The 26,224-nt window shown below is 40.7% G+C and overlaps 1 protein-coding gene and 2 pseudogenes across 2 annotated transcripts; 2 read left to right on the top strand and 1 right to left on the bottom strand.

Moving 5' to 3' along the window:
• The first annotated feature begins 14,215 nt into the window (after positions 1 to 14,215).
• Positions 14,216 to 20,945, top strand: LOC148877784 (ATP-dependent RNA helicase). The gene is made up of 2 exons (XM_088943911.1): positions 14,216 to 17,933; positions 20,311 to 20,945. Exons 1-2 carry the CDS (start codon positions 14,716 to 14,718, stop codon positions 20,702 to 20,704), a joined length of 3,612 nt encoding a protein of 1,203 aa, XP_088800037.1. The 5' UTR covers positions 14,216 to 14,715; the 3' UTR covers positions 20,705 to 20,945.
• A 1,493-nt stretch (positions 20,946 to 22,438) lies between these two features.
• Positions 22,439 to 24,013, bottom strand: LOC148877783 (riboflavin synthase pseudogene; annotated as a pseudogene). The gene is made up of 2 exons (XR_016099051.1): positions 23,011 to 24,013; positions 22,439 to 22,825 (listed from the first exon to the last, which is right to left on the bottom strand). The product of XR_016099051.1 is annotated as a riboflavin synthase pseudogene (transcript).
• A 74-nt stretch (positions 24,014 to 24,087) lies between these two features.
• LOC148877782 (QWRF motif-containing protein 2-like) lies at positions 24,088 to 25,761 on the top strand (annotated as a pseudogene).
• The last annotated feature ends 463 nt before the right edge of the window (positions 25,762 to 26,224 follow it).

The raw sequence follows: 26,224 nt of genomic DNA, 5'->3' as shown, positions 1-26,224 counted from the left end.
CTTGGTTCAGGTCGGTATAGTCGACGCACATGCGCCACTTGCCGCTTGCCTTTTTTACCAACACCGGGTTGGCCACCCAGCTCGGGTAGTGGACTTCCCTTATGAAGTTTGCTGCGAGGAGCTTTTCAACCTCCTCGTCGACCACTCTCTAGCGTTCTGGGGCTAAGTTGCGTTTCTTCTGTCTAACGGGTCTGACTACAGGGTCAGTATTAAGTTTGTGAGTTATCAGTCCGGGGCTAATGCCGGGCATGTCGGACGTGGACCAGGCAAAAATATCTAAATTTTGGAGTAAAAAACTTACCAGTTCGGCTCGTAGGGGATCTTCGATGGAAGCTCCGATGCTTAGTGTGCGAGCTGGGTCCATAGCTGAAGCCTGGATTGCGACTGTTTCCTCCGTGGGCGAAGCTCACTCCTCACCTTGCTCCGCCGGCTGCTCCAGCTCGAGGTCGTCGGCCGCCTTGGTTTTTCCCAAGGCGGCAACGTAGCACTTGCGGGACTCGAGGTGGTCGCCCCGCACTACCCCTATACCGAAGTCCGTAGGGAACTTCATGGCCAAATAGTAGGTGGAGACTACCGCCCGTAGGACATGCGTGATCGGCCGCCCTATTACGGCATTGTATGGGGAGGGGGTCGCGACTACTAGGAAATCATGGTTGAGTCTGACCGCACAAGGCCATGTGCCGACTTCCACAGGGACAGTTATTTTCCCGAGGGGCCTAACTTCCACTCCGCTGAAACCTACCAGGGGAGTGATCGCGGGCTTCAGCTCGCTCCTCTTTAACTGCAGCTGGTCAAATGCCGATTTGAAGAGGATGTCCGCTGAGCTGCCCGAATCTATGAGTACGCGCCTGCCCTCGAAATCGCTGATCCTTAGCTTAATGACAAGTGCGTCATCATGGGGGTAGTGGACTCCTCGCGCACCGTCCTCCGTGAAAAAGATTGGCTCTTCGGTCTTTGGCCTCTGGGGGGTTCCTTTCTTCGAGGGCCACTTCGCGAACTGAAGTCCGGGCTGCTGCCAAGGTACACCCCGCTACTACGGATCCTCCCACTATTACATGGATGGTTCCCCGAACTGGCCTCTCTTCCGGAGGCTGCTTCTGCAACAGTTCGGCAGGTCTGTTGCTAGACTCGGGTGCATCCTTTTCTTGCTCCCCTTGCCGACCTGCTTTATTGTTATTGTTGTGTTGTACAAAATTTTTCAAGTATCCGCGACGGATGAGTCCCTCTATCTCGTCCCGGAGGTTATTACACTGTTCGGTGCTATGACCATGGTCTCTATGGAAACTACAATACAAATTCTTGTTTCTATCGTTCGGATTTCCCTTCAGGCGAGGTGGCCACTTAACGTACGGAGCGTCTTTGATCGTCATTAAGATCTCTGTCCGCCTCGTGTTCAACGGCGTGTAGTCCGTCCGAACTGCTAAGGGGGCCCGGAAGGACTAGTTCAGCTTCGGCTCCCAGGTCGGGTTTTTTCTACTCACCGGGTTGGAGAGCTCGCCTTCTCTCTTTCTTTTCTCGTTCCCGCCTTCGGTTCGTTGGTTGATCTCTTCCTCAGTCCTCACGAACTTATCCGCGAGTTTGAGGAATTCGGCCACGGTCACGGGCTGGTTGGCCACCATGTGCCATTTGAACTCATTGTACGTCACCCCTCTTTTGGCCGCCGCGAGCTGCACTGCGGGGTCCAACCGCGGTATTTGCAAGCATGCCTCGTTGAACCGCTTGATGTAGCCCCGAATAGATTCTCCTTCTCTTTGGACCACTCCGAAGATGCTTTCCTCTGTTCTGGGGCACCGTCGGCTGGTGACGAAGTGTGTGGTGAAGACTTGCACGAACTGGGCCCGACACTTTATCGACCTGGGGGCCAGGTTCCTGTACCAAGTGCGGGCTACCCCCCTGAGGGTGGTGGTAAAGGCCACGCACATGCACGATTCGCTAGCCCTGGCGAGGTGCATTTGCGACTGAAAGGCGTCAACGTGGTCGTTGGGGTCGAAGGACCCGTCGTACTTGTCCAGAGGTGGGAGTTTCAAGTCTCTGGGTAAGGGGACCGCCAGGAGTTCCGATGCGAGGGGGGAAGGAACGGAGAGAGCCGGGGTAGCCCCTACCTCATCCGAGCTCGTGGCTTTGCCTCTGAGTTCCGACAAGGCGCGGGTGGCGGTCTGGCGACTTCGCCAGCGCCTTCGCCGTTGAGCGGGCCTTGTGCTGGCGCTGCTGGCCTCCGTGTTACCGAGCTCGATGGGCCCGGAGTGTTGGTAGTCCGCCGCCCGGGCGCTGAATCGATTTTCGGTGAGCGGGAGCTCGGGCTTGGAGCGCCGGGGTGCCAACCTCGCGAGCGAGGTTCCTGACCCACCCGCGGGTTGCGAGGCGGGGATGACATTTCTCTCTCTTCGGCCTGGGGATGAGGCCTGGCTGTTGGGGTGGTTTTGGGGCCGGGAGGCCTTCGCTTGGCGGGGGCGCCCATCCTGCGGGGAGGCCTTGACCGGCCTCGGAGCGGGGTGGTGAGGTGGAAGTAGTGGTTGGTTCAGTGGCAGTTGGGGGAACTGCTGTTGGTAGTGATACTGGGAGATGTTGTGCAACACTTGATGCTGGTGAAGCTAGTGTTGCTGGAACTGTTGCATTTGGGCTTGCATTGCCCGCATGCACTGCACCAGGTCCTCCAACCGGTCTTGGCTAGTTGCCAGGGGGATGGCAGTTGGTTCAGTGAAAGTTGTCTCAATGGGGAGAGGAAAGGGGACGTTTGTGGTAGGAGGGTTTACGGGTGCCACTGCTTGTGGCGTGTTTAGGATGGGGATCCCATCCTCCGAAAGGGGGATGGTGAACTGTCCAACGCACACTACGGGGACCTGAAGTTGCTCCCCGGTGGCGTTTGTCTCCGTGCCGCGTCCGGTGTTGCTGGAGGAGGCCATGAGTGTTGGGATTTTTGAAGAAGAAAGGGGGTATCGAAGTTTGGAGGGAGGCTTTTTGAAGCGTTTTCCCACAGACGGCGCCAATTGATGGAGCGCGATCCGGCTGGTCTTAGCTGTCCGCTGCCTTGCTTTCGAACGGGGTAGCAGGGATCCTGAAACGGGAGAGATGGGAAAGCTCCGGGGGGAACCCGGTGTAGAGGCTCCGAAGCTCAAGTTAGAATCTTTCAAAAGCAAGGTAATACCAGATAGCGCAAAGTTTGCATACCTCCGTTGTCGGGGGGCAGGGGGCTCTTATAGTCGCTTCGCGTACTCGTCCCGAGGCCCTTGTCAGATCGGGTATGATTACCCTTGCGCTTGTCAACTCGACTGTCATCCCTTCTGCTGAGACAGAACCATCACTGCCTAACCGTCTAACTGGAGATGGCGGCGTCAGTGGCGGTGGCAGGTGGCCGTTTAGAGTGCTGCTGCCAAAACGTCAGATCCCAAGTCAGTCAGGCGTGGCGCCCTCGGGCACGGACTTCCCTGGTGCCAGGCATGGTACGACTTGTTTGGCTTTGGTGCCTAGAAGATGATGCGAAGTGCTGAGCGAGGCGGTCTTGAGCTCGGAGGTATCCCAAACTGTAACAAGGTGGGTCAGTTCGGCGAAGTGTGTCCCGAGCTGTTACAAGGTGGGTTAGTTCGGCGAAGTGTGTCCCGAGCTGTTACAAGGTGGCAGTTCGGCGAAGTCTACCCCGAGCTGTTACAAGGTGGGTTAGTCGGCGAAATGTTCCCCGAGCTGTTACAAGGTGGTCAGTTCGGCGAAGTCTATCCCGAGCTGTTACAAGGCGGCAATTCAGCGAAGTCTACCCCGAGCTGTTACAAGATGGTCAGTTCGGCGAAGTCTATCCCGAGCTGTTACAAGGCGGCAATTCGGCGAAGTCTACCCCGAGCTGTTACAAGGTGGGTTAGTTCGGCGAAGTGTGTCCCCTTCCCGCCTAGGCTTGACCCCTTTTGCCGAGCTGTCGTTTCTGCCACGTGTCTCATAATAAAGAGGTCGGGCCAAATCTTCCTTCATCAATTGCCATTAGAGGAGACTTTAATTCCCTGAATATTCTTGCTTACTCAACTTGGTGTAATAAACTAGAGAGAATCCACATGCCTATTATGAACAAATCTGGGGAGAGATGATCTCCTTGTATCCCATTCTTCAATGTAAAGAATTCCTTTTCAATACCATTCAACTTTATGGAAATTTTAGGAGAATTGATACAAAAATTAGCTAATTGACACCACTGATATGAGAATTCCATTTCCTTAAGTACCTTAATTAGAAAAATCTCGTCTCATTCTATCATAAGTAAGGGTGTAAACGGATTAAATTCAAAGCAAATCAAGCAATATCCAAATTCAATTCGATATCCGATGGATATTGAAAATTAATATTCGAATTTGAACTTGATTAAATATTTGAATATTTGATTCAATTAATTGTTTTAGGTAATTAATGAATATATAAAATAAATGTTTTATTTATATAAAGTATATAAATATATAAATTATTCATATAATTTAATTATATATATAAATTATATAAAACATTTAAAATATTTTATAATATTATATATAAGAATTAAATAGTTGGGAAAATTTGGATATTTATCGAAGTGAATCAGGTCATATTCGAATTCGACTAATTAGATATTCAAATTATCTAAATTCAATTCAATTATGCCAAATCTTGAATTTGAAATCGGATTTTCGAATACCATTGACACCTCTAATCATAAGAAGATTACATGTCAATCTTTAACCAAATCCACCCTTCTTTTGTTTATGTATTTTATGGAAGATCCCTTTAGCCATAATAATATTGCCTATACCCTATCTTCCCTGGATGAAAGCCAATTGATTTGGGGCAATATGGTTGTCCAATTTATAGTGTATCCTCTCTACCACACACTTTGTAACTATTTTATAAGCTACATTACGTGCACTAATTGGTTTGAATTATGAGACACTAGAAGGAATTCTCATTTTGGGAATGAACACAAGGTTAATTAGTGTAATTCACTTCCTTGGGAAATGTTGCTCGGTGAAAGAACTCATGAACCAAGGAGTAGAGATCAGCTTGGTTCAATTTTTGGTAAAAGTAGGGAACGAATCCATCTAGACGCGGAGCTGAAAAGGGTCTCATAGATTTCACTGTATCCCATATCTCTTCATATAAGGGGGGCACAATCATCATTTGTACATTACATACATATTTTCAACTTATATATGTATAAGTTCCTTTTGTTAGTGGGCAAGGCCAGTTCTCTTTAAACTCATCTTCCTTTGACCACATAGTGAGGAAGTGAAATTGTTTAGGACCAGACACTATAGTTTGATTAGTGTTTAAGATTAATATAGAATGGTCTGAAAATGCAAAGAAGAAAGATTTTGGATTTTAGCTTTTGGGTGCTTAGAACACCACCAAGGAGTAGCTAAACCATGGTTAAGCTTTTCTTTTACTAACCTTTTTCCCCCTTGTCCATTGGTCCAGGTGAAATGATTACCCACCATTTGAATCTCTTGGAGCATATGAGACTAAATTATTGTTTGAAGGAATTTGGATGTTTTATTACAGGACTCTTTACTCCCTTGATAATCACCATAATCACTTATATCGTCCAAATCCCCTAGCATCATCTAGTGTGAATGATCATCTATGAATGCAGAAAAGTCCCCCCAAATTTTAGGTCTTTTCCACCAATCAGAATGATCATAAACTAAATACAACAACCAGCTTTCCTCATTTTGACCGACTAATATGTTTGCAACTATCATTCTCTCATCTTTTGAAATAACTAGTAGAATGGCCCATGCAATGCAGGGGACATTTGAACCAATGAATGATACTACAATCAAATATAGATCTTAACCAAGTTGAGTGTAGCCACTTGTTTGATTCTTCACAACTTGTATTAGTGCCAATTTGTTTGGTTGTCCCAAAATGAAATTATATTTCAGTTACTTCACCATAGTTGAGTGTAAGTGGTAATATTAAGAAAACAAAACTGACTTAAAACATGATCAAGGATTCCATTTGACATATAATGGAATGTATGTGTGTATATAAGTACACAAAATGTTCCATATTGCAACATTAGTACAATGGCTTAGAGGGACGTGGAACCAAACATAATGCTTCGTGCCAATCATAAATTAAAATCTAAGGACTGATCCTAATTGGAATGCTGTGGTATAGGTTCAATTCAATTAAAGAGCCTAGCAGTAGGGGGTTCGCTCTCAACTTTCCAGTGCAGGATGTTGAAACCAAACCTAGAGGATGCCAAAAGCAAACCAGCACAAGGGTTTTGCTCTTAGCTTGCAAGTGCAAGATGTTGAAAGCAAATAACTTGGATTCTTCATGTGGAACAAGCACTAAATTTTGGTATTTTTATGGTGTCTTTTGCTGATGGTTAAGAGAATTAGGTGTGTGAGAACTTCAAAATTACAAAACACCAGAAAAATGCTTAGAAATTTGATTTGGGCAAATGTAAGCCTACTAAAGGCACATGATTAAACATTAAATTAAACCCAAAGATGAAAAGTGCTTGAAACTTATAAATCAAAACCTATTGAACCAAGACCCTAATTGCTTAAAATTAATTAAGCAAAAATAATTATCAAAGAAACTCAATTTTAATCTACAACATATGTGAAACCAAAACTCTTATTGCATTTTCAATACTTAAAAGAATAAAAGAGATAATAGAACTTTGCAATTGTGATAAAGGTGATGTTGAAACTTCTTGAAATGAAAGGCAAAATACTGAATATGATTGAAAATGAAGAACAAAAACACTTGGAACTCCATTAGTTCCAAGTGACTAAAAACCTACATTATTTCTGTTAACATATTTTTTCATTTAGTCACCTAGAGGTGTAAATCGGGCCATGCTGGGCCGACACAACATGACTTGCATGCAGCCTGTGCAAAGTGCAGGCCATGCAGCTGTGTCAAAATGCAGGTTGAGTCAGGTTGTGCTTCCCTCCCCTGTGATATTTTGGGAGGTTGGCTTGGCACAACTCACGGCCCGAGCCCGCATGGGCCCGTGTCGTGCCATGCCGTGGGCCAAGCCTTGAGCCAGGCCAGGCTGCAGATTGGGCCAAGTCATGTTTTTTAAAATTTTTGAAAAAATAATGAAAATTTTAACATAAATTAAAAAAGATACACAAAAAAATTAAAAAATATATTAAAATTTTATTTTATATGAATTATGATGTATATAATTGCTTATATTTGCAATAATAAAATGAAATAATATTACAAAATTTAAAATAAAATTATATATATAGATATATTATATATAATATATATGGGTCGTGTTGGGTCGTGCCATGGGCCATGTCGGTATGCGGGCTACAAGTGGCATGACCCACTCATTCATGCCGGGCTGGCTCAAAATCATGTTGGATCGTGCTAGGTCGTGGGTGGTACAGCCTGATTTACACCTCTACAATCACCCGTTATTGTTGGTTTTTAAGAAAATAAATTAATAAACACAGTTAAAGGAATAAAGCATATAAATGTTATAATAAATAATTATGATAATTTTGGAAATAAAAATCAAAGTTTCTAACACAAAAACTAATGGGCTTATAAACAATGATAAGGAAAATAGAAATAATGGTGAGGGGTAATTTTGGATATTAAAATTAGGGAATTTTGACGAATGGGATGGTTACCATTCCCATTTTTATTAATGGTCAATAGAAATAGAAATAGATATCCAAACCCATGTTATGTTTCCACTTTCTAGGCACAATATAACCCCCTAGTTAGTCCCTTGTGCTACACTCCACGGTATTCAGTATATCCAAGTTTTTGACCCAAAAGTTTGTATTTATTATTTATAGACATATTTGTTTTTGATAGGAAAAAAATTAATGTCTGGATTATGAATGAGATAAATCCTTTTCAAGAATTTTAAAGTTGTAGGATTGTTAGACCCTCAAACATTCCAAGATAGGATTTTCATAATAACGGGAAGCTTCGTTAGAATGAAAAATATAAGATACAAATACAATTGTCAATATCTCCCAAGAAACGATTATGGAATGCCTGATTCAAGCCAGATGCAAATATGTTTGAAATGCTGAGAATTCTTGCTCTAACCAAGATGGTGGATTTGTTAACTAAACCATAGAGTAGGTATTTTCACATTTAGTCTCCTTAGGTGTCCAACATTTAGTCTCCTTAGAGTGGTTTAGTCACCAATATTTTATAAGAGCTTCCATGATTAGAAATTGGATGATATGCAAAATCTATTCAAGTTGTTATGAAACTAAAATATTCATGTTGGGAAAGAGGATGATCGGAGTTGTAAGTGGGAGAAGAATGGTATTTTTGCAATCCGATTTTCTGAACTGTTGAGGAAGATAAACTTATTGTTATTAGTAAATATGAGGTAGAGTGGTTTGGTGACTAATATTTTGTAGGACCTTGCAAGACTTGCAATTGGATGATATAGTAAGGAGCCGTTTGGAAAGTCTTTTTGGAAATATCTTTTGGTAGCTCTAACAGTCAAAAGACACATTGAGCGTTTGCATGAAGATTTGAGCAGTCCGAAGCTAGTTTGGCTACTGCTTGTCTTTCTCTGTCTTTCTTGTGAGAATAAATCGAGAAAGACGCGAAAAGTTTCATTTAGAGCTGTCCGAAATCAGCCCAAAATGGGCTTCTTGCGTCTTTTCGGCGCATTGACTTTTGGTGGCTAGATCTGCTATGAACCAAACAAAAAAAAAACCACAACGCGGTTTTCCCGGCTTGTAAACAGCCGAAAGACTATGCTGAAAGATGTGCCAAACGGGGCCTAAATCTATTTCAATTGTTATCATAACCAAACCCAAAAATACCATCTACAATTTTGATTTCATTTAAATCTACATAGAACCAATCTCTTCAAAGTTTTACTTATTTCTATTCAAGCTAACTCAAATTCTAGTCTTATTATAGTTAGAACCAAATGCAAAAGTATGACACCCAAGGTCAAGTGAGAAATAACATTTAGTCCAATTGCTATAGTTCTTTTTGGTTTTACTTAAATCTACATAGAACCAATCTATTCAAAGTTTTACTTATTTCTATTGAAGCAAACTCAAATTCTAGTTTTATTATAGTCAACCAAATGCAAACATATAACACTCAAGGTCAAGTGAGAATGGCCCAAGAATCCCATGCAAAGAAGTGACACAAAACCCGCTCCATCTCCAACTTTTCTATAGGGAGGGAAGCGAAGTCAGATTGCCACTCTTGCATATTCAAAACAAAGTACTAAAAATGGTCATCCATGCAAAGAAATGGATAAATAATAGAAAGATGGATGGCAAAATAGGGTTTTGCCTTTATGATCATTTCAGTAACATATTACCATATTACCATAGGAGATAACCAAATTAGATATCCCAACAAAAGAAGAGAAGATTTACTGAACCTTTTCCCTTTACTATTTTTTTTTTTTTTTATCAATAAAGAACTAGTCTTTGATCTTTTTTTTGAAAATGCCCGAAGGCTGATCCTTTCAACAATTACTCAGTTACATCAGATTCCAAAGAAGGAATCAAGAAAGTAGGTGCTACAAACGAAGTGTGTGCTGAGTAACAAGACAAAGCATGTTTAGCGAGTCTATGGGCAACCTGATTACAAAACCAAGGAGCAAAAGTAACTGAGTAGTCTTGAAGGTGGGATAGGAATCTCTTGCAATGCATAAGAAGAGTATAGATACTCCATGGAGTGGTAAGGGTATCCTCCAACAAGAGATTAATCAAGAGTTGTGCATCACCTTCAGTTACAGCAATAGAAATACCAAGAGAAGAGGCAAATCAAATGCTTTACAAAAGAGCTAAGGCTTCACTGAAGAGTGCGGGCTGAGGTGCTATCGGAATAGCATGTGCAAAAAGAAATGGTCCATTATTATCCTGAATAATGATACCAATGCCAGATTTAGCAGTAGTAGTGGCACCATTGAAATTGATTTTCACACTACCTCTTGGTGGTGGAATCCAATGGATCGTTGTAGTTGGGGCCAAAGAATTGTTCTCATTAGGTACCACTAAAGAGTGATGAATAACATTAGAATGCAACTGCTAATCCACACGAGCCTTTTCTATAATGATTTCTAGGTATTGGTGTTGATGATTGAATATGAGGGCATTCAAAGCAAGCCAAATGTGCCAAAGGATATTGAATTACTGACCACAAATCAAACCAGAAGATTGACCATTACTCAAATCAAGAAAAATCCATTCAACAATCCATTCTGATAAGCTTCTCTCCTAGTATGAATTAGGCTTAAATCTCATAGAGGAACCAAACCATACCAATCTAGAAAATTGGCAGTGCAGAAATAAATGATCCTTTGTCTCTATAGCCGATTCACACAAAGGACATATGTCGTTACAGAAATGAAGAATTTTATGGAGTTTACTTCTAGTGGGTAAAGCATTTTGGAGCAACCTCCAAGAGAAGATGAGCAATTTAGGATTGACATTCTTGAGGCTCCAGAATTAACACCAAGTAATGTTAGAAGTCAGAAATTGCTGTCTTGAAGAAGCGGGATGCATAGAGGTTAAAAGTTTGTAACCAAATGTTGTGGTATAGCGTCCATGAGGTGTTAGATTAAAAACTAGTTTGTTTGACATTTTGCCAACCTATAAAGAAAGTCAAATGGAGACAATAGATTGAGTAGTAAATGAATCAAAGGAAGCTGCAATCTGATTATTGTGCCAAGTCATAGAGGAGTGCTCAATAAACTTTGCAACTTTAATGTTGTGGCTTGGTGTGGGAGCCATGATAGAGGGAATAACCCAATTTGTTAGCCAAGGGTCATGCATTGCATCAACAATCCACCCATCCCCAATAAGCCAATGACAACCTTGGTGCAAGACACCTCTCAACTTTAAAATGCCTCGTCAAATGTACGATCCTGAGGGCAATAATGGTATAGACTAGAAATTTTTAGTCCTGACATATTTTCCCCTTAACACCTTCACCCAAAGAGTTGATGGGTTGGAAAGGAAGCACTAACAAAGTTTGCATATCAGAGCTTCATTAAGAGCTGATGCATCACGGAATCCAAGTCCTCCTCCTCATCTTTTGATCTCAAGAATGTATCCCAAGAATGCATATGAAGACCATGCTTATCTGAGTCAAACCACAAAAAATTCCTACAAATATTATTAAGATCAGTACAAATAGCTTTAGGTAAGAGATATGACTGCATGATGCACTGAGGTACAACATGTAGAGTGGATTTGATTAAAGTTGTGTGACCCGCATGGCTCAGAATGTGTTTCTTCCAAGAATTGAGTTTGGACTTCAATCTATCAACCAAATAGTTCCATTCAATAGTTTTTGATCTACCCAAGAATAGTGGGCCTCCAAGATATTTCATTTATGGTTAATAATATTCACAGCAAAATGATTGGCCAGTTGAGTTCGCACTCGTCGGTGAGTATTAGGACTAAAGAAAACTGCTGATTTTGAAAAATTAGCTTCTTGACCAGACCATTTGCAAAAGTCATTTAAAAGATGAAGAATAGTTGTACTTTCACAATGTGTACAATGACCAAACAATAATAGATCATCAGCAAATAAAAGGTGAGATAGACGAACTCCAGAGTTTCCAAAGTGGAAACCGTGCAATGTGCCCTGTTTGAAGTTTTGCTCAAGTAATCTAGAAATATATACTTATTTATACTTTGTACGGAGGTCTTCGATCTTTCTTAATTATTATGAAAGAACGCTATAAATATATACATGTGCCAAGAACCCTAAGGCTATGTTTGATTTGAAGGGAAAGGTAAAGAAATGAAGGAAAATCTATACGGAGTTTGTAAAGGTTTTCTTACTTTTTCCTTCAAACCAAACACAACCTAAGCGAAGGGTCTGCAATTTGTGCCATCCTTTTTATATATCCTCTATTGCGATGTTCAATACAAGTTCCCTCCTTTGAGGGATCAAACCTCAATATATAGAATTGGGAGAAGCTTTGAAGAGAAGAGGAGAGGGTTCTTTTTAACATGGTATAGAGGGAAAAATAAGGTTTTTTCAAAAATTAAATAGGTCATCTGATGCCACATTTAATAGTTATTAACTTTTTAATAATAATAAAATGTAATTTAAGTCTACTAGGGTCAATTCACCAGGTATGTTTAAGTTTATTTTATGTTTTAAAGGGTAAATTTCATAAATCACACATAAGGTGATGATTATGATTAAAAATAGGGAAAATCTATGTTGTAGAAAAGATATGATATGGAAAGAGTTTTGACCAATCAAAACCCACCCATGAATTTTGATAAATAACACCTTATTTGCTATCATATTTATAATTTCAGTTTATTGGTCAATTGTTTTTCCCATATCATAGTGGAACCCTTAAAAATACTAAACAGTTGGCCTCCATATCTTCTTGTACTTCCAAAACTGAGATAATCTCCCGAGTCCAGAATTTGTATATCAGCCAAGAGAATGGTTCTAATAGGATACCATGATCAGTTGGCCTCCATAGCTTCCTCTGATATACATCCAAGCAACCAATCAGCACATGATAGATTCCTTTGACTAGTTCTAAGCCTAACTCCGAATTGTGTAGGGGTGTCGATTGGACTGGATTTGGTCCAATCCAATCCAGTCCAATGTGAATCCATTACAAATGGATCAGGTCCAATCCAATCCAATAAATAATTTGGATCATTTTGGATTGGTCCAATTCAATGTTTGGACTGTCCAATTTATTCAAATTCATTTTAATTTAGATTGGTTTTAACTCAAACTCAGTCCATTGATACCTATATTGTTATCTTATATCAATGGACCGGACGTTGGCTTAATCCAACCAAATTCAACATAAATTTATTACGAAGTACGGGCAGACCAGGTCCATTCCAATCTAATAAATATTTTGGACCAAATTGGTCCAATCCACTATGTCTTTTTGGTCCGTCCAATTTGTCCAAATTGATTTTGGATTAGACGGGGTCCAATCAAAAACCAGTCCATTGACACCCTTACTTGTTTGGAAGCTCGGATTGGTATTCATAAATAGGCCTTATCAGATTGTGGATAGGGATGCAATTTGGGTTGGTTTAAAATTTGTTATGTTTGAAATGGGCCTCAACCCTAATTTGAGTCCAGGCCAGCTCAGGTTTTTCATCATTGTGGATAGGGGTGCAACTTGGCTCGGGTTGGACTGAAAATTTGTTAAACTTTTAATGGGCCCTCCTTACCCCAAATCCCCTTTCTTAATTTTCTGTTTTTTTGATTTTTTTTTAATTTTACATAATTAACTATTAAACCAATAAAAAGATAATATAAGCTTAACTATTTCTAATAATCATAAATAAAGAGTTATTTGCTTTTTTAACGTTTAGCTCTGTTTCTCTGAGACACTGTCAAAGTAAAAAAGAATTTTAGATTTTTAATCATATATGTGAAATTTTGAGATTTCACCTATTTTTAGAAAAGACCTATTCATGAGCTGAAGAAACTAACGGGCTAGTCCCGCCTGGTCCATTCTTTATTGCACATGGACAAAATTTTAGGCTTATAGTTCAGGCTTATACTTTAAGCACCAGAACACCAGACCCAACTACTAACTATTTTTTGAACCAGGTTTATGCTTTTTTAAATAAGCGCAGTCCGAATCTGAGTTCTGTCTGATAATATAATATTAATTTATTATGTTATTATGGAATTATTATAATATTAATTTATTAAATTACACCTTTAGGGAGGACTTCTTATAAGTTATATCTAGAGCGGGATTTGGGCTCAGGCCCAGTCTTGAAGCTTTACTTAAGGGTTAATCCTAGGCTTAAGATCTAGGCCTGATGTTTGGGCTGATTTAGGTTCGGGCCTAGACATTTTATCTGACCCAGCCAGTGAAGAGAAGAGGTCCACTATTTTTTACCGGTTGTTGACTCAGACGGTGGGACTGTTTTGCTCAGACACTGTTCAAAGAACCGATTATGTTTCACTCTTAATCTATTGCTTAGCCAAAAATAATTGACTAAATCAATCAGCAAACAGTTGACTTGAATGGTCGAACCATCGACTCATTTAACCCAAACAATGATTTACTTTTATTTTTTAAATTGGAACGGACCATCCGTTCGAACCTGATGTCGAACTTCTGACCCGAAAACCGGTGGGCGAAGACGTTCCGATTTGGCTCGATTTTTAAAACATTGCTTTTTACCGGTATTATTCCGTTGTCTCCAAAGGGGTCAAATAGAAATTTTCGCGAAAACTCGGGATGTTTCGGCAAAATAAAAGTCTGATACTGATATGATGTCGAGGGACGGACTTATAGCCGTGCAGGTGCAGTGCGAGGGGCCGAAAGATTTTTCGCATAACTCTGAACTCTGAAGTTTGAACTCGATACGATAGACGATAGTATCGACAGCGTAAGATTTGAGTGAGTAATTTCTGACCGCCAAAACGAGAATTTGGAGCTTGGAGGAACTGAGGCTGTTCTCGTCATCACTCAGGCGAAGGGGGCGTATTTTAGGGTTTTCGGTGGGGAAGATGCTGGACTGTCTCAGACTCTGGAGCATATATTCTAGCGGAGTGCGGTTGGAGGAATCTTGATTTATAGAGACTTTGCCAGTTCTAAACCTAAAATTTCTGACCGCCAAAAGGAATTCTCGAAGATCTGAACCGCCGCAGTTTCAATCCCCGCGGCTCAGGCGGCTTTAAGTCTCAGGTGCGCAAAAACCCTTAACCTAACCCTCATTTCGTATAAATTTCTTTCTGTATTTCATTAGATCTCTTCTCTGGAGCCCAATAATGGCGGTTGAGGTTCAAGATGAGGGTTTGAAGAAACTTGAATACTTGTCCCTCGTTTCAAAGGTCTGCACCGAACTCGAATCCCATCTTGGGTTCGGTGACAAGGTCTTGGCCGAATTCATCACGGACATGGGTCGAAATTGCCAGACTGTCGATGAGTTCGACGCGAAATTGAAAGAAAATGGTGCCGAGATGCCGGATTACTTTGTTCGAACTCTACTTACTATAATCCATGCTATTCTTCCTCCAATACCTAAAACTGAGAAGGAAAAGAAGAAAGATGCCGCCAATGGTAAGAAGACGGCATTCCCAGGTCTTGCAATTGCAGATAGTAAAGAGAGAGCGAAGGAGCTGGAGAGGGAAATCGAGCAAGAGATGAGGGGACGACGAAGAGATGAAGAAAGTAAACCAAGGGATAGGGAAAGAGACAGAGACAGAGACAGAGACAAATACAGAGTTAGGGATAGGGACAGGGATAGAGATAAAGAGAGGGATTGGGACAGGGACGGTAGAAGAGATAAGCATAGGGACAGATACAAGGATGAGATGGATGATAGGAGAGACAGACGCAGAGACAGGGATAATGACGATAGAAATGATTCCAGGAGTAGGGCAAGACACAGGGATAGGCATGCAGGAGATGGGGGAGATGGATATGAAGAGAACGATTATGATAGGGATTCTAGAGAGGATAAAAGTGACAATAAGAACCGGCAGGACAGCTTTCACCATTCAGATGAGCCCGAACTGTTTAAGGTTTATGCAGGAAGGGTATCCAGAGTGATGGACACGGGATGCTTTGTCCAGCTGAATGATTTTAGAGGCAAAGAAGGATTGGTCCATGCCTCTCAGATTGCCAGTCGAAGGGTTGCAAATGCAAAGGAAGTAGTGAAGAGGGATCAGGAGGTATTTGTGAAGGTCATTTCAATGTCAGGCCAGAAAATGAGTCTTTCAATGAGGGATGTTGATCAGAACACTGGAAAAGATCTCCTTCCAATGAAGAAGAGTACAGATGATGATGCTTTGAGGGCAAACCCTTCAGGAACAAACCAGGGTCCTGTAACAAGGACAGGACTTTCAGGGATTAAAATTGTGGAAGAAGACAATGCCATCCCTTCAAGAAGACCCTTGAAGCGAATGAGCTCACCAGAAAGATGGGAAGCAAAGCAATTGATTGCTTCGGGTGTTCTAGATGTAAGGGAATATCCTATGTATGATGAAGAGGGGGATGGGTTGCTCTATGAGGAAGAGGGTGCTGAAGAAGAGCTTGAGATTGAGTTGAATGAGGATGAGCCAGCTTTCTTGCAAGGGCAGAGCAGATACTCTATAGATATGTCACCAGTGAAGATCTTCAAGAATCCTGAGGGTTCATTGAGTCGTGCAGCAGCACTGCAATCTGCTCTCATTAAGGAACGGAGAGAGATGAGGGAGCAGCAGCAGCGGACAATGCTTGACTCCATCCCAAAAGATCTGAACCGTCCTTGGGAGGACCCAATGCCTGAGACAGGGGAGAGGCATCTTGCACAAGAGCTGAGGGGTGTGGGTCTGTCAGCCTATGACATGCCTGAATGGAAGAAGGATGCTTATGGGAAAGCCCTGACATTTGGGCAGAGATCAAAGCTTTCCATACAGGAACAAAGACAGAGTTTACCCATTTATAAATTGAAGAAAGAACTGGTTCAGGCGGTACATGATAACCAGGTGTTGGTTGTCATTGGAGAAACTGGATCAGGCAAAACAACACAGGTAACACAGTATCTAGCTGAAGCAGGATACACAACTAGGGGTAAGATTGGATGTACTCAGCCTCGTAGGGTGGCTGCTATGTCTGTTGCAAAGAGAGTTGCAGAAGAGTTTGGGTGTCGTTTAGGTGAGGAAGTTGGATATGCTATTCGGTTTGAGGATTGCACTGGACCAGATACAGTCATTAAGTACATGACTGATGGTATGCTCCTTAGGGAAATTCTGATTGATGAGAGTCTTTCCCAGTACTCTGTGATCATGCTCGATGAAGCTCATGAGAGGACAATCCATACAGATGTGCTTTTTGGCTTATTGAAGCATCTTGTTAAACGGAGACCTGACCTTCGTTTGATTGTCACATCTGCCACATTGGATGCAGAGAAATTCTCTGGTTATTTCTTCAATTGTAATATATTCACCATTCCTGGAAGAACATTTCCAGTTGAAATCCTGTATACAAAGCAGCCAGAAAGTGATTATCTAGATGCAGCATTAATTACTGTCATGCAGATCCACTTGACAGAACCTGAGGGGGACATACTTCTATTTTTAACTGGTCAAGAAGAGATTGATCATGCTTGTCAGTGTCTTTATGAAAGAATGAAAGGCCTGGGGAAGAATGTGCCAGAACTGATTATATTACCAGTCTATAGTGCCCTTCCTAGTGAAATGCAATCAAGGATTTTCGAACCTGCTCCACCGGGAAAGAGAAAAGTGGTTGTGGCTACGAATATTGCTGAGGCTTCTTTGACTATTGATGGGATATTCTATGTTATTGATCCTGGATTTGCAAAGCAGAATGTTTATAATCCCAAACAAGGACTTGATTCGCTGGTCATTACTCCTATTTCACAAGCATCTGCCAAGCAACGTGCTGGACGTGCTGGGCGTACAGGACCTGGTAAATGTTATCGTCTTTACACTGAGAGTGCATACCGTAATGAGATGTCACCCACTACAATTCCAGAAATCCAGAGAATTAACCTTGGGCATACTACACTTACAATGAAGGCTATGGGTATAAATGACCTTCTGTCCTTTGATTTTATGGATCCCCCTTCCCCTCAAGCTCTGATCTCTGCCATGGAGCAACTTTACAGTCTTGGAGCTCTTGATGAGGAAGGGCTTTTGACCAAATTGGGAAGGAAGATGGCAGAATTTCCACTGGAGCCACCTTTGTCTAAGATGCTCCTTGCTAGTGTAGACCTTGGATGCAGCGATGAGATTTTAACTATCATTGCAATGATTCAGACAGGAAACATATTTTACAGACCCAGGGAAAAACAAGCTCAAGCAGATCAGAAGAGGGCCAAGTTTTTCCAGCCAGAAGGAGACCATCTGACTTTACTTGCTGTTTATGAGGCCTGGAAAGCGAAAAACTTTTCTGGGCCTTGGTGCTTTGAGAATTTCGTTCAGTCTCGATCTTTGAGGAGAGCACAGGATGTCAGAAAGCAGCTTCTTACCATCATGGACAGGTATGATGATTCTCCAGTTTCTTTTGTTTAGCCATGGTATTGATGAAATCTTTGATGTTAACTATAAAGTAATAAAATAGTTGATGTTTTCATTTCTTCTCTTAAGATTTTTTTTGTCATACAATTGAGCCCTGTTTGCTGATGACATCATATCATCATTTATTATCTTCCAAGCCTTATCCCAAATATATGCACTTGGCTACATGTATCGTGTTTCCCCAGTCTGTTCTATTTAATGCCATATCCATTGTTAAATTATTGGCACTTAAATCATTTCTTACTACTACCCATGCCTTTTTAGTCTACCCCTTGCCCTTATAGGTTCTAGCCCTTCAACTTGAATCACTTCTTATGGGTGCTGTTGATGGCCTTCTACACAGATGATCAAACCATCTTAGTCTAATTTCTCTCATTTTATCACCTAATATTGGAGCTACTCTTAAGTCCGACCTAAGCTGATGACACTACAAACAAACAAATAACAAAGAAAAAAAGTTAGAAATGATAGCAAAAAGAATCCAAGATCCACCAAGAATTGAACTAATGATTAATTATTTGCATATATTCATTTGTTCCTACATATAATAATTATTGTTGGTTGGATCTGCATTGTATACATTTTGTTATTGTTGTCATCTTTCTAGTAAAGTGATTAATTCCCCTATATCCTTACTCTTTTTTTTAATGAACTGGAAGTTTCTTATGATCTAGAAAGTTCTCTTATTATGCTCTTTATTTGTTCTAATTTTCCTGTCTTTTATGTGCTTGAAGTGTTGAAAATGTTGCACTCAAACCCATCATGCACTGTTCCCGTTTGTTCACTTTACTGTTTTACATGAATCCTACAAGTCCAATCACACGGGAGACAGTTATAACCATAAATAATAAAATATTTCCTGTTCAAGGACTGTCTGTCTAAACACACACTGGTCGTCTAGTATTTGGTTCACAAATCGAAGTGGGTGGTGAGGTTATTCTTATGCTTTTACTGCCAATTGCTTCAGCTTCCTACTTCCTGTGTAGGGGTGGAAAATGGGTGGGTTGGGTTGGGTGTGGGTTGAGTACCAATCCAACAATATTGACCCACTAGCCCATTTGCCCACCCATGTTAGTGGACCCACCTTAACCCACCCATTTGACCCTCTAATTCAAATTTTTAAATTAGACTTTTTTTAAATTTTTTCTATATTCTAATTGCAAAAAAAAAATTAAATAAAAGAAAAGATAAATTGTAAAAGCATAGAAAATTGAAGAAAATACAAAAAATTGCAGGAAAATGATAAAAATTGCAGAAATGGACAAAATTGATAGAAATTTCTGAAATCATACAAATAATAAAAATTTCCAAAAAATTTATTTTTATCTAAAAAATCAGAAATTTCAGAATAATAAATTAAATATAGTCCAAAAAAATTGTATGTTTCAACTAAAAACAATAATCACAAAAAATACAGAAAATGATAATAGAAATCTCCAGAAATTATACGTTTCAGGTAAAATAGAAATGATTACAGAAGAATGATAAAAATTTTTATATATATTTCAACAAAGAATATAATAAAAGAAAAATTACAGAAAATGATTAAATATAATTGACCGCGGCGGTCACAGAAAAAGATTTATCAAAAAAAAAACTAAAAAATACATTTTGACTGCGGTGGCGCCTCCTAGATGGTCCCATTGCACTCGCCGGCATCATCTTGCTCGCCCCTGTTGCTCCTTCCTCTGTTCAATCATCGGCATCAATAACGCTGACAGTAAGCTGAAACCTTCATTTTGCCACTTATTTGAGATCATGGTGCAACGATTCAACAGATTGATGTCGTTGCTGGTGGAGGCGAGAAATGGAGGCAGCGATTTGAGCAAGAAACAATGCACTTGAGCAAGCCCTAAATAGTGAGAATGGTGGTGGCAGGAGTGATCGTTGGTGGTTTTGCAAAGTCCTAAACAGATAGAGAAGAAAATCCCAACTGAGAAGAAGAGAGAAGAAGAAAGCCCTAACTAATAAGCAGAGGAAAAGATTCGAGGGTCAATGGGTAAACCCTTGAGCCAACCCCACCCTGACCCCCTGACCCTAATGGGTTACTCGACCCATGTTGACTCATCATTAGAATGGGTGGGTTTTGGGTGGGTCAGAATTGCTAGCCCTATTCCTGCGTTTTCCTTGAGTGATTTGTATATTAGACTTGAGATTTAGGTCCTTTGAATTATAATGCTATGTATAAGGTGAAACAATGAACCCCATTGAATAATACTTAATTACTTAGGAATCCATTTATCAAGAAAAAGAATAATACTTAGGAATCCAGTCCTTTTATTTTTCAATATGTAGATAATACTTGGGAGTTGTTCTAATCCATAAATGTTGCATTTTCAGGTACAAGTTGGATGTTGTGAGCGCTGGGAAAAATTTCACAAAGATAAGGAAGGCAATTACAGCAGGATTCTTCTTCCATTCTGCCAGAAAGGATCCGCAGGAGGGTTACCGAACATTAGTTGAAAACCAGCCAGTCTATATTCATCCCAGCAGTGCTCTTTTCCAGAGACAACCAGACTGGGTCATCTACCATGAGTTGGTGATGACTACAAAGGAGTACATGCGTGAGGTTACTGTTGTTGACCCGAAATGGCTAGTTGAACTCGCACCGAGATTCTTCAAGGTTGCTGATCCAACCAAGATGAGCAAGCGCAAACGTCAAGAACGCATTGAACCGCTTTATGATAGATATCACGAACCCAACTCTTGGCGATTAAGCAAACGGCGCGCTTGACAGTTCCTATCGGCTGTTTTGCCATGTTCCATTTTTCCTCTTCCATTTAACTGTAAATATTTTCATCAATGGTTAACTACTTTAGCTTAATTCCTTGTCTGGGTCTGTTCTTTTGTAACGTTTTTTGTGGATGAACCTGTTTCCTGAACATCTTCTATATTGGAGATGGAAGAGTTGTCATAAATCTATACCTATTATAAAAACGAGAATGGTGCTCTGAGCCTAATTTTTTGTATTCCAATTCTACTTCTACCCTTCTTGTTTTCAGTCCCCTTACAGAAATTATCACTCGCCCCAATGGATTTCAATAGGGATGCATGCCCAAATTGTAATAAACATTCCGTTTCTTTTTAGCAATTGTAAAGGTCCGTGATCTTTAATCTCTCGCGCACACACAACTTCATTCTTGTTGCTTATTTAGTTTTAATGGGTATTGGTTAAACAAGTTAGGGCTTTGAGTTAAATGTAGATTGTGCTTTTCCGATTTTATCTTTAGTTAGGTTTAGATTTGTGGACGCAAATCCATTGCTATCTCCAGAAGCGGCAATGACGTTGGGAGCGACTGATTCTTTCTTTTTCAAGGCACTTCGTGGAGTAACACTGATATGAATTTGCCGTACAGATAATATAATAAATCTAGTCATTATCGCCAGTTTTGTATTGCCCTGAGGGTTGGGTTGGATGGTTATTGGTCGTACGGTATTTTTTGATCTTATACACCTATTTACACGTGTTTCAGGAAATTTGTTACCAGATGGTATTTGGTTGCATGAAAAATGGCTACAGAAAACATTCACTTTTCAAAAAAAAGGGTATAAAACTACAAATTAAAGGAACGTTGCCTTCTAATTTTCTGCACAGTAATTGGTTCTTCCGGATCATATTCTGCAACACATTTTTCAATTACTCAGATTCGTTTTCCATGTTCAATGAAAAAGGAAAAATTTTGATACGGTTTTCTGTTCTTTCAACACCAAATTCTACTAGGCCATAACTAGTTCTGGCTTTGCAATTTGGAAAGAGCATGAGTGCATCACCATCGTAAGACTTGAGATTGGCCATAGTATTGAACAACGCGATTCATTTAGTTAAAATTCGAGCAAATTATACTTCTAGGTTGACCTCAGTGGGGTCTTCACAGAGATATATGGTGAAAAGTTACTGATTTGCCTATCTTTGATTTTTCATTCTCTGGCACTCTCATATTTCCGATCACTTCCTTGGTTTTGTCAATGAAAGGGTAGTGACACTGTAATTTTAGAAAAACAGAACCACCAAAAGGAGCATGGTCAACTCCTATCACTAAGCCAGCAGTGACTCAACAGAACTAGGTCGTGCTCTGAATGAGCTGGAACTGTACCCCTGGCATGGCTGGTGTAATTGAAATCTTTCAATTGTGCACTTATCCTTCTATACTTAAATGTGTTATATAACCTACAAATGTTAGGTTTCACAAAGAGCTTTTATTGTGAATTGTTGCAATTGCCTCTCTCCTTCCTGAAAATCCATAAAGCTCAACTCAACTCCATTAGATCTAATACTGAAGAGCTACCATAAAAACATATTCTTCCGGTTTTTGTCACATAAGGTGAAAATTTAATTACCAGAGAAAATCTAAATGTGGCATTTCCATACTAAAGCATTTCTCAATGAATTTGCCTATTTCAGTTTTCAAGGAGATTGATTAAGTGGAGCCACAATTGACAGATGCAATTGCAATCATCAACACCATGATAACAAGCAGAACCATGGACTAATAAGAATTACATGATATCACTGTTACACATTTGATTCTGTAAGTGGGGAGTGGTAATTTTGACATGACCAACCAACTGCTTCTTGGTTATTCCAGGTTTGGGATGACTAATCTCATCCATTCAAAATGGGATCATATTTGAGTGAATCCAGTTTCAAACGAGGATCAATTCAGTTTCCACCACATTCTTTCTTTAAAGAAGATCACAACTAACAGGCCGGGATTTTTTTTTGGCTGTTAATAACCTGGTAACAATCCAGCCCCCTAACCCAACCAGTCAGTCAACCATTGCCGCCTTTAGTTACAGCAAGAGAGATAGGACCAACAAAAGCAAGATTTGCAGATTAGTCGGCCTATAGATGTCCCTATAGCGACACAATGAACACACATAAAGCCTAATTCTATCAGACTATCACCAATGTTGGTAACAGAAAAACAACATACAAAATCTATTTCTGTTCTCCACAATAAAACCTTGAAACATAAATTGAACATAAAAAAAAGGGAGCAACCGGAAAGCCAAAATGAAAAAAGATATAAACTTCAGTACCTTTGATCACGAGGATGCAAAAGAGCTGGTGAACCCACTTTTAAGGAGTCTCTCTACGTACTTCCCAAGTATATCCACCTCCAAATTCACCTTCTGCTCAATCTTCTTCAGAGGAATGACTACCTTCTGCTGTGTATAAGCAACCAACATGAAATTAAAGCATTCCTCCTCATCAAACACCTTGACGACAGTCAAGCTTGTCCCGTCCACAGCTATAAACCCTTTCGGCACAATGTACTTCAACAACTCCGGCGACGTTTTAACCTTCACCCACAGAGAATCTCCTTCTGGCTCCATGGAAACAATCTCACCAGTTCCATCAACGTGGCCCTGGACGAAATGCCCACCCATACGTGTAGACGGTTGGAGGGATCGCTCCAAATTAACGAGAGAACCCGGAACAAGCTCAACGAGTGAAGTCTTCCGGAGGGTCTCAGGCGAGAGACCCACCGAGAATTCTGACGTCTCCTTGTCGAATTCGGTCACGGTGAGGCAGGTGCCATTGACGGCGATGCTGTCCCCAAGCTTGACATCTTCAAGAACTGTTTTTGCTGAGATTTTCATCTCAAACCCGCCGTTCTTGACGAAACCCAGTTGCTTGATTTCGCCCATCTCTTCGACAATTCCAGTAAACATCGACTGAATTTGATTATAACGAGAGAGGTTGCAGCGGTCAAGATATTTGACTTGGAATTTGGGTCTGTGGCTAGTGAAGAAGGTAAAGGACGATCTGAAGCTGAGATGGGTTGCAGAGGAAACACCCAACTGAGGATTTGAGATGAGGTTCTTTGGTGGTTGATCAAACCTTAGATCTTTGGATAACGAGAATGTAAGATAACACCAAGAACAAACCGCCATCTTTCTCCCTGTTCTTGCGAGGAAAAAAAAGGGTAAAATACAAAAATCTCCCCTCAAGTTTCTGACAATCATAGGAACCTTTCCTATAGTTTTATTTTAACAAAAGCCTCATCTTTATTTTTTAAAAATTAAACAAATACCTCCCTTCCCTCAATGATCAGGACGGAAATCATAAAGAGATAATCATTTTTTCAAAATACCTATTTTACCCATCTCTCTATGATCGGCTCGAATACTGTTCATCTTTTTCCTCACACGTATTGCGGCAGAATGGTGGTGCACTCCCCCTCCAAAAGATTGCAATAGACCTCTCCATCAAGGCACTCCACTTACCTCCTCACCACAAGAAGAGATTCACGGAAATCCAAAAATACTTCCTCTATTACCTTTTGAAAAGGACAATGGCGTTGTTGGTTCTTAGAGACCAAAATCCAAAGAAATCACTTCTAGGTACATGTCCCCTTCCACTTCCACCTCTTCTATTTCTTCCTCTTCTTCTAGACAATAACCACCTCTTGTTTCGAGGCCCACTACCTTGACAACCGCTTCAACACCATTGTCGTCTTTGACCAAACAGTCTCAATCTGCTGAGCAGAGGCATCTGGTCACTCCTCAACCCACCACCCCACTTGCCTGATTCAACGAGGATGGGCAATGCTGCCGAAGTTTTAGTAGCTTCAAAACTGTTGTTCACTTCTACGTGGAGTTTATTAGTTTCGTTTCATGGGGAGTTGTTCTCACTTCCAATTAGTAAGATGAAGGCTGCTCCAATGCCCAATTTGGCTAATACTAGAAAGACTACACCAGAGCAGAGGAGGACAACGCCATTGATAGGGAAGATTAATGGTTCTGGACGATAGATCAGATGGAGAACTCAAAATCCATTGATCAACAAGATTGGTTGGGCAGAACTAGAATGACAAATCCTTTAACAAGAAGTTTAGATTACACTATTGACAAGAAAAATACTCATTGGATCTAGAACCATGGTTCGTGCATTGCAGCAATCAATGATTGTTGAAGGTAGGAGGGCATCGTTTGATGGTAGATTACATCGGGATACAAGCATTGCCGACTTTGTAAAGACTGTATCATGCAATGGATGCCAATTCCACAAACCTCCCGTTGAGGTTTGTAACCGCAGGTTTTTTTTTTCAAAATTACATGGGGGTTTGTTAAATTAAAATCATAGTTCACTCTTTTCTCGACAATCTTTCTCTGACTCTCCTTTTGTTTTCATTCCAATATTCTATTTCCACCTAAATCTAGTCCTTTAAGACCTTGTGTTGATCTCTTTTTCTGGGAGGAGAACATAGATGCATTCTCGATCTTGAATTTTCTCTTTTGATTTGTTTGGCAGAAATTTGTTTTTTTGAGAGTTTGGTCTAGGGTCCTTGCATCCCCTTTTTTTCCCTTGCAAATTCTCGATCTTGAATTTTCTCTATTCCTTCATTTCTCTTTGTCGATTCAAACCTTCTGTTGATCTCCTTACCACTACTTTGGCTTATAGGAACCGGTTTGCAATGGATGCCAATTCCAAAAATGGGTCATTAGTTCCCTTCGATCTCACTGCATTTGATATTGAGTGTCTCCTCTGGCAGAACTTCTGGAGTACAGGAGCACAATGGGGTTTCTTAAGCTTGGGTTGGGCCTCATGGAATCAATGTACCTGCTAGGTTTTGGCAGGAAACAAATAGCCGATTGAGGCATTTACAAGACCCTAGTTTGCCATTGTCGATGAACACTAGTTCAAGGATGACTGCTCCACCAAAACTTATTTCATCCAAGAAACCATTGAGTTTAAGCGATAGTCCCATATCATCTCCTCGGACTATCTCTACCACCGGCAATAGGACGTTGTCAGATATTGGTGGGTTGCACCATCTTTCGTGATGAGGAGGAGCAAAGTGGCTCGTGGGGAAGCCTTAGACAGAGAAAAGAAGAAGAGGGAGAGCAAGAGGAGACGTAGAGATGCCATTGATGAATAATGAAGAATGATAGAGAGAGGGGGAATGATGAATAGTGCTATTTCGTGTTGGTGGGGAGAGAGAGAGAATCATAGGGAAATTCAAGAAGAGGGAAGGTTGGAGGGGGGAGTGCACCGCCATTCTGCAATTGTGCATCATGAGAAAGAAGATGGATAGTGTTCCAGATGCACGTTAATTCGTAAAAGGGTAAAATAGGTATTTTGAAAAAAATATCATCTCTTTAACGTTTTCTGTCTTAATCATTGACAGAAGGGAGGTATTTGTTGAATTTTTCAAAAATAAAGGGGAGGATTTTGCTAAAATGAAACTATAGGGGAGGTTCTTATGATTGTTAGAAACTTCAAGGGAGGTTTTTGTATTTTACCCAA

The sequence above is a fragment of the Nelumbo lutea genome, chromosome 1 (genome assembly GCF_056320005.1).
Source record: "Nelumbo lutea isolate HS-2025 chromosome 1, American lotus-T2T, whole genome shotgun sequence".
In the NCBI taxonomy this organism is placed as follows: domain Eukaryota; kingdom Viridiplantae; phylum Streptophyta; class Magnoliopsida; order Proteales; family Nelumbonaceae; genus Nelumbo; species Nelumbo lutea.
The sequence above is the reverse complement of the archived record's forward strand: the minus strand, read 5'-3'. Positions and strand labels throughout refer to the sequence as shown.

Coding starts and splice junctions, on each gene's coding strand:
- LOC148877784 (XM_088943911.1), top strand. CDS start 14,716: ATGGCGGTTGAGGTTCAAGATGAGGGTTTGAAGAAACTTGAATACTTG. Junction 17,934..20,310: donor CTTCTTACCATCATGGACAG/GTATGATGATTC, acceptor TTGCATTTTCAG/GTACAAGTTGGATGTTGTGA.